The following is a 19453-nucleotide window of genomic DNA, read 5'->3' as shown; positions in this document are numbered from 1 at the left end:
GTGCGTCTATACTTACTACAAATATGCGTGTGTTGTTTGTGTCTGCTGTGTGTGTGGCTTTTGCATTAAATTCTGTAGTTCAAGCGCTTTCCTCCTCAGTATGTCTGCGTGTGTGTGTGTGTTTTGTTTGTGTGTTTATTTTTTTCTGCTTCAATAGATTCCACTAGAACTAGGATACTTTTCGATAACTTATTCAATCATAACCTTACTCTGTTAATTAATTTTTCAAACTAATTTAATCAACATGCTCCACGCATCACGCGTTCGTCGGTGTTCAGTGTAATAATAATAATTAGAGTTTATATTCTTAAATTGATTGAACCACGCATTGAACAAATTGGAAACGAAAAACTGACAACAAAAACCCGGGCGGGAGTACCTCAAATAAAAAAAACCATCAAACATTAAACTCCAAACCTCATACACCACCGTATCGGACGCGCTTAACTCATTTGCATTTAAATTAAAAATGCGTGTGTCTGTATAAAGGAATAGGAACTAAAAAATAAAGGAAACATCATATGGTAATGGTGTACGATTCCCCACGATTAATCCACTCGCCGACAAAGGTGTAGAGTCCCTCGCTGGTTCATCCATTTCGATTTCCGATTACAGCGAAACAGGCTTAACTTTTTGGACAGAATGTTTTATTTTTCCCCTTTTATCGCTGTAAATTCCATTAACGTCGAATCCACTGGCCAGAACAAATAATCATCACGATCGATCTCTCGGCTTTCTGTTCTGTGACACAGGAAGTAAACAGAATACGTCGAATTTCACGTTCCAAAGAGCGTTAATCGAGCGGTGAAAATAAAAAATAAACCTATTGAAATTAAATTAAACCATGTTTCCGAGTGACGAAAATGAGAAAAAACTACACCCCACGACACCATCTGTAACAACAAACGGGTAGGGAAATGAAAACTTACTGGTTTGCTCCAGTAAAGCAGATAGGCGGAAATACAACAACCTTCAAACAAGTGCAGTCGATGAACGACGAGGTGTTTTAAAAAAATGTATCGTAACTGCATCAAAAAACCAAATAATTCACGTCCAGTTTTTTCCCCCTGTAACCAAGCACCATTGCATGCCATGTACACAACCGGCTGGATGAAGTGCAAACAAACAGCAGAACCGCCCAAATGCAGTTTTGCCATGCTTCGACAAACATTGAGCAGACCGCGTTCCGACGACTGACGAAACAATCGCTTTTAAATTGCAAAATGCACATGCGTGTGCTTGGCTCAGCGGTGTAAAGAGCGCAACAAGAGTTGAAGTGATTGTTTTGTTGCCCTTCGGTACCTTACTGGCCGTAGTTTTACTTCTATTGATCGAATGTTTTGCTTGCGAAAAATGCTTTACTGTTGTTCTATTGCTGGTAGGATGTCTAGCCTGCTGCTGACTTTATTTGATGTCTCTTGATGGAGCAGGGCAGACGATTTTTATTGCTCGGGACTGGTCGTTGGAAGCTTGTTGTTATTTTTAGCATTTTATGCAGCCAGCTGGTTAGTTATAACAAATAGTTTGTTCGATTGCTGTCTTTCCGTCTGATGCTAATATTTGTTACTTATGCCGACTCATGCAGACGACACTATATTTGACGAATTTGTTTACCTTGCAAACAATTTCATAGCTTTTTCAAGAGTTTGCACATCAGAATCAGAGACTCATATGGCCTTTCGCCTTTATCATGAGTACTGCTGGATTAAATGAAACATTTTGGAAAGGACAGGCACCTTGCCACTTGGTTAAAGTTGGTGCTAATCGCCGCATCGCCGGTCGCCTCTTTCGATAGTGATCCTTCGTTGTTTGCAAGCAATAATCAAACTTTTACTGCACGAATTGTCTTGCCAATATGACGATCACCTCTGTACCGATTATATTGTTCATTCAACCAATTAAAACATTCATGGAAGCCCAGTCCAGTCCTGACAGAGGCTTGATCCATCAGCCATCAACAAAAGAGATACAGTGATAAGCAAAAATATACGAACAGATTGAGTGCTCGTGAGTTGTATCGGATAAGACATATACTTTGAACATTTTTGTATAATTTTATAGAATCTTTAAGACATGTTTTTCCTCATTTCAAATTTTCTCTACAATAATAATGATTCTTAAAATTCGAGAAAAAATACAAGTAACTTTAGGCAACGTTTGTCGAAGTAAATATATTGTGGAACGATTTTTTTAAAACAGTTTTGGCTCCCCGCCATACATTGTATACAGTTGACATTTTTTTGTCATGTATGAATTTATATAATTTTTAATATTATAATATTATTATTTATTATTAAGAAGTTCAATAAAGGAATAAATGTAAAGAAAGCTTGCTAAAAATCCTATATACATCGCTTCACAAGGATAGCAAAAATCTGAAATAATCCGTAAAAACAAGTCAATATACTTTTCAGAAAGAGAAATCGATTAGCTGCTTTAATTTTTGAATGAATTTTCAGTATTGATTCAGAAGGAAAATCGAGTCACAAGGCACATGACGTGTGCGTTTAAGTGTGGGGAAAATTGTAAAACAATGTATAAAATATGTCTTTCGATATTCTTTACAACTGGACAGCACATGAGCTTTAGATATCTTTCTGCTTTTTTTATCTATTTTCTAAAAAACAAGTGTTTTTACAGCAATCGTACGGTTTTTTCGGGGAAGTCTAATATCCTGAATGAAGTGTAAATGACTTATAAAGATTTTCTGAATACTTCTACACAGTATCGATACGCAATGATTATTAAAAAATCTTGGCGCCTTAAAACCAACTATTTTAATGAACGATTGTCACGTTCTAGAAAAGAAAGCCTCTCGAAAAAATGGTATAAAAATGCTTCAAAACAGGACGGAATTGGAAATCGATTTTTATTTTTTTAAACCCATCCCCATCATCTGCACCATCAATCAAAGTACGATTAAGTTCAAAACATTTCAGTTGAGTGGAAAACAAAAACGTGCCGCCGTTCGCAAAGCCGATGGAGGCGCCTGGTGCCGTGCTACTAACGCACCGAAAGCCCCAACGTCAATCAGTGCTGCGTCCTATCTCGAGGCAATGAATATTAATTGGCAGCCGGCCAAAACAGTGCACCGAACGTATTAGCCGCTAGCGTTAGCGCGACTGGTCACCGTCACCGTTGGGCTGCTAATTTTCACACTCACGCTTTCGCACGCGCAAAGCCCAATCACCGTGGCCCAGCCAAAGTCCTGTCACACCTGTCACACCATTTTGTGTCCCCCAGTAGGACTCGGAAAGTTTTTGAAAGTTATACCATACACACAAAACTGCACAAGGCAAGTTAAGAAGACGTTTAAAGATCAAACACGGTTCGACAAAAAAAATGACGATACATCGTTCAGAGAGAAAACCAAGCCCAGCGCCTGATTTGCCTAACGAAAAGTTTGGTTTGTGTTTTTCCCCTTATCTAACCTCGCCGCGTATGTTTGCTTCGTGTTAGTGCTTTATATTTATGCTTTCGTATGTGTGTTTGTGTGCGTGTTTTATGTGTGTGTGTGTGCTTCTCAGGAACAAATTGCTTTCTCTCTCTCTGTCTGTCTGGGTTTTGCGTATTTAAAACTTTCTTTCAAACAAATTTGTCTTGCTGTGTGGTGGCTACTGTCTACTGTCTTAAACGCCACATCCTTCTTTGCCATTTGGTTCCGCTTTTCCGTGTGTGCTTGTTGTTTTTTTCCGTTTGCCTGCCAGCTTTCTTCACCATTTTTCTGTGCCCCGGCAGATCCGTCTGTGCGGTCTGGAAGCTGATAGGAAGTTTTGCCGTTTTGCATTGGCTTTGTTTTGTGTCGGTATGTGCTACCCCGTGGTGATGATGAGTGTTTTTGCCCATTCTTTCATTTATTTTTCTTTCCCTTTTCCCGCTTCTTCTTACTTCTTTCCCGCCATCAATTCTCTTGCACGCTTTTGCTTTCTCCTCCTGCCTCTATAATGCGCACTGCCTTCATTCGCATCCGAATTTATGTATCAAGCGGAATTAAGAGACACCGACAACAGCAGGAAGATACTCTTTCCAGCAACACTCTCCAACAGCACAGTTTAATCATTCTCAAGTGTTAAGCGCTAGAGCGACAGGGCTACAACCAATGGCGGATTAAAGCACTCATCCTATCCGCCATTATTTAATCCTGTCCAGGGAGGGGCGGATGCCCTAGTCCCTGGTTAAGCTCGCCTGCCTAAACCGATGAAGGCACAGACTCGCACTCTAATCATCCAGTAACGTTTCTGATGAGAATCCTTAACCTGTGTAGGGCCTCTTTTTGTCTTCTGGTTGGTTTTGCATTTGACAAGGACAAACATTCACACTTACGACGTTTAAAAAGCGGGAGCAAGGCTGCTCGCTTGTATATAGGAATGTATGATGCTCTGGGGCATCTCGTGGCCGAACCACACACACACAGCAAACACTACGCTACTAAACGTCCAAGCGCTGGGTAAAGGTAATGTGTTTTCGAAAGCATCCACATTCCTAGCGTCGTGTGTACGGTTGTGCGCGAGGGTACTTAACCTTTCGCTAGTGCTTGTTTATCACTTGTAAAGTTGAGCTTTTTTCCAACTTGCTCCACCGTTAATGGGACGCCATGTAATGGTAGGTGGTAAACACTTCATCAGGATTTAATGTGACACTTCTTGTGGGGCGAATAAGGCGAACGACGCCAGACACAACAAGCATGTGCTGATAGAAAGACTTTGTGCTCACATGAGCATCCTTTTTATCAGACTTTACACCGAGTGGAAAGCACATGTGCGCGCGTGTGTGTGTGTGTGTGTGTGTTACACTCACCCCTTTTAATCGCCCTCTTTTTTTCGCTCCACACCTAATAATACTTAATAATGGTCCCGAGTACTGAGACCAAAGGGGGAAAAAATATTAAAGTTCACAGTAACTTGCACACAACAAGACCATAATTGACTTTGATGGAGGATACAAAACAAAAGTAGGGGCCAATTTGGGGAAGCGAAACACTCCCCCTTCCCTCTTCAACATCCCCATCACACACATGCTTTTACCTTGTTGTTGTCCACACCAGTTGTCCTGCCAATGTTTTCCCGCTGGTTGTTACTTTCTTGTGGTTCTGCTTCTGTTTTGCTTCCTGCCTTTTATGCATTTCACCGCAATCAACACCCATCGCACCGACCTGCCATTAAAATGCACTTTTCTTTTGATCCCTTCTCGGACCTCTTTTCTCTGTTTTCTCTTCCCGGAAACCTCAAAATACCCTCCACTGCTGTTGCTGATGCTGATATGTTTCCCCGTTCTTATCAACTGCTGCACTTGTTTTCTTTGCAACCAAAAAAAAACAAAAATTCCGCCCCACAAAACACGCTTTCCCATAAAAAAAACTCCCAAAACACACACGCACACCCAAATCCTTTGTTCCTACAACCTTGCAAATAAAATGATCGCTTTTCCGAACACGTTTTTTTCCTCAGTTCGCTTGTTCTTTTGCTGTTTTCGCTTCTTTTTTTTTTGGTAGTGTGTTTCTGAGCTTTTTGTTTTGTTTTTTTCTGGCCATCGTCCTTCAACGCCGCAACAAGTACTATGCTGACCCCCGAAAGTGGATGATATTGTTTTGTTGCCATTGTTGTACCATGGTTTTTTATTTTTTGCTTCTTGCTATGTGTTTCTTTTTTCTTTGCCTTTTATGTGAAGCTTTTTCGTTGTTGTCGATGTTTCTGGTTTTCAGTTATGTTAACGTAATTATCATTCGAACTGCGTACATGGAAAGCTTCTTTTTTGTTCGGTCTGTGTGAACATCTGTAGAGTGCGCAGTACAATATAGAGATAATGTTTTGCTTGGTATATTACATGCACAAAAAAACGGGGAACAAATGTTTTCCTTTTTTTGTGTTGCGTTTAAACGATAATATTGCTTGTAAAAGGGTACAAAAAAAATTCCCCAAAGTTCAAGAAAAATGCTAAAAATGCAAATAAATGGACACATGAAATGTAAATCATACAAATAACAAGCAAAAATTAAAATCTCTGCATTGTGCATATATATTTTATTTAATTAGTTAGCAAAAACACTAGTTTATCTGCACGTCAACGCTTTACTGCATGAGTATGACGACGCACACTATAAGAAAAAGAATTTACAAGTACATATTTACGAAAGAATTACCCAACCCGTACCGTGTAGTAAGGAGCAGCATTAGCTTCAAATTCTATTCACATGTAAAGCACGATGTTACGCCATATTGTAGTAGATCCTCACATAATGCCTAAGTAAGCGAAAGCGAGTGCATCTCGAAAAACAAAACACAATATACCTACACTCTGCAGTACAAATATGCGTATGCGTACAATATCTTCAATTATTCTAATACACGTTGCTAGCCAACAGTAACAGTAGAATTTGATTTCTATTGTGGAAAGCAAAGCCATTTTCTTACCAATAACTACCATATTACTTTTACTCCATCTACAACCATATACTACTCTTTCGCGACCTACCCCCCGCACACAACTATACACATAATGGGTGCGATTGTATGTACGATTGGACGCGACACGATCAATCAATGTGTTGCAGAACGATGATGAAGCCACAACAGCTTCAAGCACCATCCAAACCACCACCACGATCGATGTGACCGAGAAGAGTTCGATCGCAACAACTGCGAGTCCCTCGTCCATTGAGTCCTCACCCTTACCGACGACAACTGTACCATCTGCCGCACTTACTTCAACATCTGCCAGCTCGTGGAACGTGGAACTGGACGTAGACGAGCCCGAAGAAAGTTTCGAAGCGAAGCAACAGTACGTCGATGAGGTAGACTCAAAGTTATCGACATTTGCAACTGCAGAACCCGCTTCCACTACGACTGGCAGCTTCGAAAGGGAAGATCCTAACCGTGGTAATATTGCACGATCAGGTGAATACACCATCACGACGATCAGTACCGTACCACTGACAACGGTAAGCCAGACGGAAGAAGCGTATCCCTTTGCACCACAAAACCGTAATCCGTTTGGCCGGAAGTTGGATGAGGAGTACAACAGCGAGGAAGAGGAAGATCACGAGCAAGGAGAGACAGCGGACAACATTGACGACGGCGAGGAGGAGGATGACTACTTTTCCCAAGGGGTCCGTATTACGGTTCTACCACCAAACCTACCCCCTATACTTCCACGGGCCGATGATGTAGAGCCTGTGACCTTCACACTAACAACGCCGCTGGAAGCTGCTGCTTCAGTGGATCCGATTAACCCAACGGAGAAGCAAGAGCAAGCGCAATCCTTCTACCCGTCCGGAATGGCTTCCCCCGCAGCAAGAGCAACGTCCACTGATAGCAGTGCGATCGTGATGACAGCATCCCAAAATCAAAACACATTCACCATTACTACTACTACTCCAACACCGCCTAACAGTGCCTCCAACAACATTCCTACTACAGTAATAGCATCTACTGCAACACCAAACGACACTATTGTTACTACTGCTAGTACTGCTACTTCCTTCGCTACTACTACTACTACTACCGCTGCGCCTGCCAGTTATCCCAGTACTACCCTGGCACCTGAACCCGATACCGTTGCTACTAGTACTACCCTAGAGCTCCAGGTAGCAAAAACCATAATAATGCTCCCATTATACCATAATACGTAATCTATAGTTATCTGCTAGAAGAACTTTAAAAAAAAAATACATTGTTGCCTGGCCTGCCCGGAACACATTTCCGTTCCGGATGTTCACACCGCAGTTTTCTTTTGATCTCACTTCTATTGCTATATTTTGTACACCTTTTTCTTTGATAAATTTTGAAACAAAAACCGAATGCTAGAATGAAAACCCCAAGTCACGTTGGCATACCGAAACAAAAATGCAAATATCGAGTTCGGTTAAGCAAGAGTGCTCTATTATGCCAACGGTCAGAAGTAGAAACCAGCGTAACCTTGCACACAATATAGCACCACCAAAATGCACAATCCGTTGTTGCCGTGTATTGAGCATTATTCGTATAATATGCGCTAGTCTGCTGCAACTGTTACTACACACAGCTACACACATCTTTTGCTTATTGGTTTTTTTTTATTGTTGTATTGATTCGTTTTAATATATTAGTTGGCATAATAGGCGATTTGTGGCCAAACAAAAACCCAAAACCGAAACAAAACCAATAGGAAAATTTTGTTTTTGAATTTCTGTTTTTTTCATAAAATGCCTTCAAGACAGCCAAACAAGCTAACAAATAATTTTTTAAACCATTTGTTTGTTTGGTTTTAGAACGTAAAAACAGCACTCCGTTTGATAGTGATGCACCTGCGGCGTATATTCGATGATTCAATTACACATTTTCTGTTTGTTCTTTGTTGATATGATCGATAGCAATACTTTACGTTGCGAACAACATTATGCATATTATGAACTGTGCACCATTACACGTGCTAGTATAAAGCAAATACTATGCAACAAAAAAAACACGAACCACACAAACCACACACCTTTTTTATCGACTGTTTTTAAGTTGTTTTGTTTTAACAAATTTTGTACAAAGAAAAACAGAAAAACAATTGTATATTATATTGTGTATAGTTTCGTTACGTTTATCAGCAATATTATTGTTGCGTTTTTATCATGTCGTTTTGTTTACTGTAAGAAAATCTGTGGGATGTGGGATTTTTTTTTATGTAACATTTTGTACATGTTCATATTGAATATATCGATTGCTTGTACATACTGTTCATATGTAACATTCGTTCGTTTTAATTATCTCCTATTTTTTATTTAACTTTTACCCTAACTTTCATTTCTTAACTTCATTTCTCATATCATTTTTTTTTTTCATTCAACAAACTGCCGTGCACAAAAAAAACGCTTTTCTTCAGTAAACGCTTTTTCAATCTAGATTTGAAAAAAACACCAACAAATTTTAACTTTCACTCTTACAAACCGATAGTTTTTTTTTAACTAAACTACATTCTTAATATTTCAAATCTCTTTTTCGTACTTTAATTTCTTAATTTTGATTATTAGCTATATTTTAGACTATGTACAGTGTGCTTTTTCTCTTTGCCTTACTAATTGTAACTGCTTTCGTTCCCATTGCCGTATGTTGCCTGCAAACGGTCTACAACAGCCTACAACGCAACGTTCCGTCTCCACCTTTACCACACCGAAGCAGGAAAACGCGGAGGACGATAAAGATGTCGAGTACGAAAATTACGACGATGAGTACGACGATGAGGAGGAGGAAGGAGCGGTAGAAATGACCACCGTTAGTACACTGCCCGATCCGCGACTGCTGTCAACGACTACTACCACCGAGCAGGCGGTACCATCGTCGACTGAGGTAAGGAATATGGTTTGAAATTTCGAGATGCTCCAGGGTCTGTAAACAAAGATGTTATCGCTGAGAACTCGAATCCGGTTCGAATCCTGAATCAAATCCCCGATCGATGGTGGATCGGATTTGGTGGCGAAAATCCGTCAAAGTAAAGATTAATAAGAAAGTTCAGATTTCGATAAGGCTGGATTTAGGCATAATGGCGATGATTTGTAAGATTCGGATCGGTTGGATCCTCGCACAGCGTAATGGGCCTCATTGCTGTATTACAATAGTTCGGTCACCGAACAGTTGATAGCCCCCGATCAAAAGTAACAATTTACTTGGGATTCGTTCCAGATTTGTAGGAGTGATCCTTGACTGAATCCGGATCATTTTTTCCCAACACAACATCGTTTGTTCAAATACGTTCTGAGGAACTGTTTTGCAGAAAATTTAGAATAATTTTTTATAAGTTTTGGAATATGTCTTTAAAATTAAATTTAATCGATTAAGACCCTCAATTTTTAGGTGTAATTTGATTTGAGTGATCTAAGAGTATCAGTGATCAAATGTACAGATATGACCATCTATCTATTATCTTCAACACATTTTCCAGCCAAGCACCACACCAACAACGGTCACCTCAACCACCACAACGACTACCACAACGACCACCACAACTACTACCGAGGCACCAACTACGACGCCCACAACTACCACCACTACGACCACAACTGAGGCTCCGACTACGACCTCCACGATGCTAACAACGGAACTGGACGAACCGACCAATCTACCGCCTATCATCCGGAACCGTATTCCGAAGCAAGCCATCCCCGCCGGTAAGGTGTACCGCTACCAGGTCCCGCTGGAAACGTTCTACGACAACGAGGATGGTAACAACCTACGGTTGGAGCTGTTGGATGCTCGCGATCAACCACTTAAACCTAGCTCTTGGATTCAGTTCAACGAGGACACGAAAGAGATCTATGGCCTGTAAGTAGTCCACAAAAGGCCTTGCCTTTACGGTTGCTCTACATCCTTATTTCTTTTCTTTTTACAGTCCCCTTGAGAAGGATGTATCCCGATGGCCATACAAACTGCGTGCTACCGATTCGGGCAATCTTACCGTTACGGAAAAGGTGGACATTATGGTACAGCAGCACAAATCGCACCGCAGCCTAAACCACGAAATCAGCCTTGCGCTACGCCTAAACCGCAAGTTTGCCAGCAACGTCGACTGGCACCTGGAGACGGCACGCGGTATTGCGAACGTGCTCGGCGATGTAACGCTTGCAAACATCATTGTACGTGACATCCGTAACAGCATACAGGATCAAAGCTTGGCTACGTTTGTTTACACGAACGAAACGCTACCGAAGGATCGTTGCCCGGAGGAGAAGCTGGATGAGCTGGTGGCGCTACTCACCGAACAGGCACTCAACGATGCACTCAATCCGGACATTACGGTCAAGTCGGTGCAGGGACAACAGATTGCCCAATGCACCAAGCCCACTATACCGAAGGCAAAACCGACGCAAAGCATCTCGCGCAACTTTGCACCCCAAACGCGCAATCAGGTCGATCAGGTGAATGCGACCGTGGGACATTTGCTCATGTTCAAAGTGCCAGCGGTAAGTTGCGAACGCTAACCGGGCTGGGGGTTCTCAGTGCTTGCAGTGAATGCAAAGTTTGTTTATTATGTGTTTACAGGACACTTTCTACGATCCAGAAGATGGTGGTGATCTAAAGATGAAGCTCCTAACGACGGAACGTCAAACGCTTGATCCGTACCATTGGCTGCAGTTTGATTCGAAGAACCAGGAGTTCTATGGTGTCCCGCGCACTAATGACATCGGTCGTAAGGAATATCTTTTGGTGAGTTGTTACCCCTTTGTAACATAGATTTTAGAGCCGAAGAAATAACGCAATCCCTTTCAGATGGCCGAAGATCGCGAAGGTTTGACAGCAACCGATGCCCTGGTGGTCGTGGTCAATCCACACCACAAGCGTGATTACAGTGTCCTGTTTGAGCTAACGCTCGATATCACGCACGAACAGTTCGTTATCGCTCAAGTCCAGCGTCGCTTTATCGAACGGTTGGCGCAAGTGTTTGGGGACGCCTCCACGCACTACATCAAGATTCACCACATCCGACCAATCCATCACACCGGCCAGGTGCAGGTTTCCTTCTTCAACACCACCCTCAACCGGCAGCATCAGCGCTGTCCGCAGGAAGAGATCGAAGCACTGCGCAATATCTTGCTGCACCAGGATAGCACGATCCGGGCGAAGGTGCGCGAAATTCTTGGCCAAGAGTTTAGCCTCCAGAACGTTAGCCTCGTGCCGCTGGACAATTGTCACGGGTTCGATACACCGCACCACGCTACCAGTGAGCCGGAGAAGGCCGCCCCGAAACCGGTCTCGAAGGATGACTATCTGCTTACGTTTGTGCTGCCGTCGGTCATTATTATGGTGATGCTGCTGATCGCATCCATCATTGCCTGCATCCTGTACAAACGTCGGCTAACGGGCAAAATGGAACTTGGTAAGTAGGGCCTATTGGCCACCACGAAAAGAATCCCCTTCGGCACTAACACAAGAGCACCCTGCCCCACGGAAGAACTAATATTGATGAGTAATGAAAGAATATATCAATTTCAAACCTATCGCCTCCTCCTCCTCGTCCAATCCACAAGGTACCGATGAAGAGCGGAAGTCGTTCCGTTCCAAGGGCATCCCGGTAATCTTCCAGGACGAGCTGGACGAGAAGCCGGAGATTGGAAACAAATCGCCGGTCATACTGAAGGACGAAAAGCCTCCACTATTGCCACCTTCGTACAGCAGTACCAACAATGATGGTGAGTTGGTCCTCATTTTTTGTATGATCTTTTGAGGATCTATTTTTGAAGGGATTTGGATTAATTCTCTTCACTCGACTTGTTCCAACAGGCGAAAACGAAGATGTGGATGAGTATGTGCCACCCCAGCCGGTGATTGTTGGTGGTCGCGAGTCACGTGGAAAGTCGCCCGTCACCCCGTCCTACCGACGACCACCGCCGTACGTGTCACCATAGGCCAGGCGTCCACCGCGCAACGGTGACAGCAATTAATTGTGTTATCGTTCTATTTTTTCTTTAAATTAAACTATGTTCCGATGTGTAATTTTAACACTGCGTCAGACACATTTTCTCACTCGATTTACCATTTACCAAACACCAAAAAAAAAGGGGAAGATAAAAGCACTTACACACACACACAGACACGTATGAAAGTTATTAAGCTCGGGATTTGTTTAAATAAGCAAGCAGGCAGGGCTGAGCTAAAGCACAGGAAAAGCGCGCGTAACGGTTAATAAGTCTTTGATTTCATTGGAAAAGCGAAGCAAAGTAAAATATTCTTTTTATCATCGAAAAGTTATAAAAATGCATAATTTTTCGCCAATTTTGGACTAGTTTGGATTTGTATTCTTCTGGCACAACAGAAGGCTTTCGCTTCATCAAAATTTTAAGAAAACCCCCAATCGTTTGAAAGAGGATAAGAACGAAAAACTAACTCTCAACATTTAAACCGTGGCGTGTGACGACCAGACAAAAAGGTGAAGAAGTGCAAAACCGAAACAGGTAAAGGAGACGCAGGGATGAATGTGAACGTGGCCGAAGGACGAATGGACGGATATAATAAGAAGAAAAAAAGCACACACATTGATAATCGCGAAACTTAGTCCCGCTGATTGCGCGAATGCGAATGATATAGTTTGTAAGCACAGCACGCGAAAAGAGAAGGAATCAATTTATAGTCATTTACAGAGCGTTTCAGTAGTAGCTTAGGTACGTGTAGTAGTGTTTTAAAAATATATTTGAATTAAGTTCAATGTAAGCGCCAGCGATAAAGCTACTCCGATTTTCATTTTTGCAGCTGGCAGAAAGCCTTAAAGTCCCCTTTTAAAGCATGAGCAAATCGGCTCGTTGACATCTGCTAGTGCTGGATGGCCATTTGGGATTAGTTTTCGCATAAGGGCGTAGTAAGGTTCCGTTAGGGTAAGATTCCTTAAGATGGCTTGAACGGCTGGCCAGGCTGCACTAGCCGCACTAGAACGATCTGTACCAATTTTTTTTTGCAGAGGGATCATCATCTTCTTCTTTCGTGTTGGAAATTACTGGACAGTTATTTTGTTTTGGCTGATGGATCAATTTGTTGGCTGGGTCTCATGGTTCCTCTAGCACTAACACTGCGGCATTAAACGAAGAAAAAACGCACAATCATTCTCACGACAGGGTAACGACAGAATTGTTGGGAGAGTTTTGTGAATGAACTTTGAACCACACACACACAATCGGATAAGGAAAGGACCCCCTCGCCAATACGCATCGGAAGCAAACCAAACCAATCCCTTTCCTAGTGTCACACAAATTTTAATGAGCTTAAATCGGGAATAGATGAGGGTGAGGATCAAGCAAAGAGATTTGTAGCAAATAAAAATGGCCAACTTTCTTCCGTTCTGGAGCTCGTCCTTCCGCAAATAATTTACTTGTGCGGGTCGGGCGCCTAGTTTATTCGCTCCGTTGCCATATAAATGCTTAGCGTGATAAGCGTGATTTCCAACGATTCATAGCATGAGCCGTAGCCGACCAAGGCAATGATCAAACGATCTCTCAGTGGCAGGGACGATTTCAAGCAGCAAATCTAGATGTATCTTCAAAGCTGTACGTTGTTGTGTTGCTTTACTGTTGTCGTATGAATTTTGCAAAAAGGAATTTGATGTTACACTAACAATTAGAACAACAAACATTGAAAATATCTCACTTGCTCGGATGTATTCTTGCAGCTTTATTTCATCCGCCCCCAGCCAATTCACTATGCACTAACCACTCCAATTGATAGAAAAAAGCACGTAGAAAGCGTGTGATAGAAGGAAACAGTAAACCTCGAATGGTGATCATCACACACACCGAATTTCTTTGCGGAACACGATTAATATACAAAGTTTTCCCATTTTTAAAAAGCCGACGTTTGATAAGCACTCCGGTTCGCATTTACGAACTTCCACGAATTGTAAGCTAAGCTCTCAAGTCAGTCGTGTGGTTTTGTGTTCCGTTTTTTTTTTTCTTTCAACCCATCAATGTGTAAGATCTTTCAAACCTACCAGAGCTCGGGAACGCTTCCAAGGTATTCTTAATCGAAGCAATTTGCAGCAGCAAGGATGTAGTACAGTTGTATCATCTTGTTCATCAAGCTCTTTTAGTAGCGAAGAGGAGTTGACTATTACACTAACATTTCTAGTTCAATTCACAGACACACAAACAAGATTGTAAATTTAAAAATGAAACCTCCTAACCACACTTTTCGATAGAGTACGTGACAAATCATAGATATCTTAAGAGGTATCTCTCTCATTAACCGGTCATCAATCATTCTCGCCATGCATCACGCATTGCAGCTGCATCTGCGTGTTTGAGAGCCATCGTACACTACCATCCTCGCACATGCGTTATAGGAAAAATTTACACAACCTTTAGCTAAGCTGATGAATGGAAACATATGAAGAACGCCAGAAAACGGAAGTTGTTGTAAAGGCCGGCTTGGCAAAGCATACTTCAGCACGAAATTGACTGAAATGTGCAAAACATACGACAACACAAAAAGGACACAGCAAAATGGAACTAGTGCACGGGGAAAAGCCAACAGAGCAAGCACCAAGAGAACAAGCAAGAGAAAGCGCCATAAAATGATAGTTAAGCATGTGAGTGATTGTGAATGAAAAAATGAGGGCGAAAATGGAAAACGAAAAAAAGGTATAGTTTAAAATGTAAGGAATGTAAAAGCGCAAAAAAGTAGGGATGAAAATTAAGTACTATACATACAAGTATATAGATATATATACAAATACATTTAAAATATATTTAATTTGGACGAAATCGACGTTGAGACGACGGTCTATAGCTAGACCATGGCTGCAACACGATGGACGATGCACCTTTCACGGGGAGATCTCGGGGTAAAAGGAAGGGTAAGTGAAGGGAAGAATGGTGCATCTAAACTCGGGCAGCAAACTTACACACACACACACATACAAGCGACTCTTTAATTCTAAATTTGAGGATTTAGACGAGAAGAAGAAATAACAAACCGCGATATAGAGAAGATTGTAGCTGAGAAGGTGGGAGAAGCAGAAACGAACCGATGATAACCAAATTGTACATTTTTTAATAAAAACAAAACCTTACTAAAAATTAAACCCGTGTGGCATTTTCTTATACTGCGTACTAGCTTATTTGGAGATCTCGTGAAGATAGGGTGTCTCCAATGTGTTTCTTTAAGGACTCTTCTTAAGGAGGATATGTGTAGTTGTGTATTTCGCTATTTTGACACCCGTTACCCAACTAAACCTTTTATACGATAAGAATCTGTGAAGCCCTCCGAGGAGGAGGACTAGGACATCTAATATATATACTAGCTGTACCACGTAGTTCGAGCGTGAGCCTTTACTCCGGTGAGTCCTTAATAGCGCATATAACGCTATTTATCACGCTTAAGAGCTTTAAGAGTTCTGCCTGACCAGGGAAGAATCGATAGAGTTTATCGACGTGGACAATAGAAGTGGAGATCATATCCCTTACATGTTTGATATGATGATATGATTGATCTTTTCAGCTACGAAGTCCTTGAGAAGTTCACTTTTGTTGGTGCTGATGAGGTTTCTTTGTGGAATAAGGTTAACCTCTGGTGGAGGAGACCCTTGGAGTCTTGACTCTTGAAATCCTAGCCCATTTAGAAAAGGTTTCTTTGAAACGGAACTCTTCTAGTACATGAGGTAGCAATTTTCGATCACTATGTCACTAAAACGCTGTGTACAACAACCATTGACATAGGACATTGAGGCTCCTGACGAGTGTTTACTGTCAAACTAGCTCCAATGATATTCGGAGCAGACTATTCATCTTAGTTTAAACACCCACTTATGGGTCATCTTTAACGTTATCCAATGTAGCAACAAAATTTTGAAATTTCCTGCTAACCATTTAATTTCGGATGAATTTGATAACAAACATTATTAAACAAGGTTTTCATATATAGAGATTTCTTCTTCCCAAACATGTGGGCTTCATGTATTGTGTTTTAGTCAAACGGTAACGACACGATTATGATAAACAAACGAACAAAAATTTATCTTCGAAATTACGAAAAATTTAAAGAAATGTTGTTTTTTTCTTAGAGAAATGAAAGCATAACGAACAAGTTTAACTTAAAACAAAAGGCAAAACGGTGAATGATGAAACTTAAGCAGACTGATTGACGGAAGTTGTTGGTGGGACGATTTGCAGAAACGGCACGGTACCTTCAATGTTGGGACTGTGTTGTAAGTACACCTGGCTCGGAAGGCTTGTGTTGCACAGTGCAAGCACGTTTGTTTTTGCCAGCTGTTCCGGAGTCAGCGAGTGCAGCAGATAAACGTTCCTCTTCTCATCGACACTGCGTACGATTCCTATGAGGGAAATAGTTGTTTGAGCAAAGTGACTTTTCGACAGTTTCTTTCTTAGGTTTATTTTTTCATTTAAATTAAAAAAGACAACTCACCCACACCGAAGCAATTGTACTGTTCGTTTGGAAGCTTTTCGCACAGATACACCATTGTGGCGTTCAGCGTGGACAGCAGCATCTCTTTCGAAGGGCGATGCTCGTCGCGTGTGATTAGAATTTGAAGGTCGTCCACGAGTGCCCTGTCAAAGAAAGGAACAAAAAAAGGGTTAGGCAATGTTCCCAATTATTGCGCAATCTCCTTAGGTGCTCAATAATTGGCAAATGACCATACTTAAAATTATCATACAAAAAAAATGTATATAATTTTACTTACACGTGTGGCTTAACATCAGCAAACGATTCAGCCGTATCGCCCAAAATCTTCACCAGCTGAGCCATGATTGCTATCGTGCGTCTCTTCGGCGGATAGAACGATTCACTGCTCGACTCGAACCCAACTTCAAACTCATAGAAACGATACTCCACCGGGTTCGGTTGCGAATTCACCTCCTCCTGCAGGATGTTAAACTTAAACCCGTTCACCACATCCGGTGTCAGTCGGTTGGCGTAATTTTGTGTTTTGTTCAAGGGGGACTGCTTCTTCGGTAGCTTTGGTATGGTCAGCTGTACCAGATCGGTCGGTTGCACAAGTCGTACGATCGCGTTCGTTAGCTCCTCCCCAAACCCTACCACATACCCCATCGTGTTGATGATCCACGGTATGCCCTTCAGTTCCGGCTGCTCGGCACAGTACTGCACCAGCGAGCGTACATTCTGCACGTACACCAGCGGTGAGGAGACCACATTTAAGCTGCCAAACAGTTGACACTTTTTGGGCTGTACATCGGCAAAGCATCCGACACCGAGTATCGGTGCTTCCACCACACAAACGCTAACAGTTTCCGGCAGAAACAGCAACGGTTGGCCAATGTCGAGATCGAGCAGCAAAACGCGCCCAAACTGTTTAACATGCCTGTTAAGCAAATACTGGCAGAGGGTAGATTTGCCCGAACCCTTGCCACCGACCACCATCAGACGACTGTCCGATTTTAGCTGTACCGCGCTCCAGGCTGGATTCGTTTGAAACAGTGGCACATTTTTGGCGCCCGGTTGAAACAGTGCTATCTCGAGCAGCATTTCCGTCGCAAGGAAGGGTGACCCATTGTCCGTGGTAAGCGCCGTCGGGAATAGATTGTATTCGGGTAACAGATCACACACCGACGGGACGATATCGGTCGCATTGAAGAGATCCGCACGCAACAACACAAGCACACTGTTTACCGGATCGAACTGCTTCACCAATACATCGATATCGGACTCGATAAAGTGTGGTTTCAGCTTGCTAACAACACGCGCAAGTGTAGCCCTGCTGAAGCTGTCCGGAGTTGGTAGAGGAGTTAGATTGATCGCATTATAGCCGCCGGATGCGTACACCGTACGTTTCTCGGCCACGTCTAGCTGGTAGCCCAACATTTCCACCCTTCCGGACAGAACCTGTACGGACAGATGGCCGTACATGTAGATGGGAGTTTTGAGCACGGCAAGCGACATACGGTAATGTACTGCATTGAACAATTGATATGCCGCTGGTATTGGGTTGATTGGTACAGTCTGTGGGCTGGAGTTATGTTCTTCTTCCTCTTCGCCATGATCCTTTGCATCGGGTTTCTTCTTTTCGATGACTTTTTTTTCTACTTTTTTAGACTCGGCAGAAAATTCACTGGAAGGAAGCTCGATGATCTGTGCTGCCGATGAATCAAATCTGATATCATCATCGCTTAAATCGTGCATCACTGCAGCACCGTACGGAATGATAATGGTATTGGATTCATTTTTATCTACATAATCCTCATCTGTCCCATCATCTTCATCGTAACGTTCTCCTTTCAATATGTGCCGGCGGTAGTAATTGTCTGATGCAAGGGAATCGTCCGATGAGTACAAATCGGAACCATCAGAAACATCTAACTCATCACAATTGCCTCCGAAATACTCATAGTAATCTTTACGATTATAGACATGCTGGTACGGCAAATCGTAAAAATCATCCCCGTCATACATCTCATAGTCCTCATAATCTGAGGCATAATCGTACATCTCCTCATCATGATCGGAGTACCAATCACTGCCGTCTTCGTCGCTACTGCTGTACAAATCTTCAACAGAGAGCGCCCGACGCTTAAACGCTACCGCCAGAGGTTTGGCGCTTGTATTGAACCGAAGCGACGACAAATGCTTGTTCTTCGGAGCCGGTTTAGCACACCAGCTTTTCGAATTGCCCTCTCTACTGGGACGACAATCATCGCTTTCGACAACCCACCCAGATGCGGTCTGTTCTTTGCATGCGTAAGGTCTTCTCGTTCGCTTTGTCGATTTCGTGCTTCCGGTCTGTTTCGATAACACGTCACCGGCACTCGATGCAACAGGCTTACGCTTCTTTGCTCGCTTTTGTATACCGCTGCCTGTAAGAACAGATCAAACAAAATGGGATTTTATAACTATTCACCCAGTGCAAGACATGCGGGTACTCCAATTCTCACCTGTACGATTTAATTTGCCAAGTGCGTTTGATGTGCTAGGGCCGTCGTCTGGATGCTTCACCTTTCCCATCCTGTGCCAGCGCGCGTTCGATAAAACAATGTGAG

The 19453-nt window shown here is 42.4% G+C and overlaps 2 protein-coding genes across 2 annotated transcripts in view; one reads left to right on the top strand and one right to left on the bottom strand.

Moving 5' to 3' along the window:
* The window catches only part of LOC126563527 (uncharacterized), a 387646-nt gene that overhangs the window by 12861 nt on the left and 355332 nt on the right, over positions 1–19453 (top strand). Inside the window, exons 8-15 of the mRNA XM_050220172.1 lie at positions 6551–7105; positions 9099–9311; positions 9904–10283; positions 10351–10921; positions 11001–11165; positions 11229–11835; positions 11936–12148; positions 12240–12402. Of these exons, the coding sequence (XP_050076129.1) occupies positions 6551–7105; positions 9099–9311; positions 9904–10283; positions 10351–10921; positions 11001–11165; positions 11229–11835; positions 11936–12148; positions 12240–12364 (2829 nt within the window). The 3' untranslated portion in view covers positions 12365–12402. The remainder of the gene's footprint in view (positions 1–6550; positions 7106–9098; positions 9312–9903; positions 10284–10350; positions 10922–11000; positions 11166–11228; positions 11836–11935; positions 12149–12239; positions 12403–19453) is intronic.
* LOC126562593 (replication factor C subunit 5) overlaps positions 1–19453 on the bottom strand; it is a 431263-nt gene that overhangs the window by 119305 nt on the left and 292505 nt on the right. The gene's annotated exons all lie outside the window — the stretch shown is intronic.

This window comes from Anopheles maculipalpis, chromosome 3RL, assembly GCF_943734695.1.
Source record: "Anopheles maculipalpis chromosome 3RL, idAnoMacuDA_375_x, whole genome shotgun sequence".
Classification (NCBI taxonomy): domain Eukaryota; kingdom Metazoa; phylum Arthropoda; class Insecta; order Diptera; family Culicidae; genus Anopheles; species Anopheles maculipalpis.
This window is presented reverse-complemented; position numbering and strand designations above follow the sequence as displayed.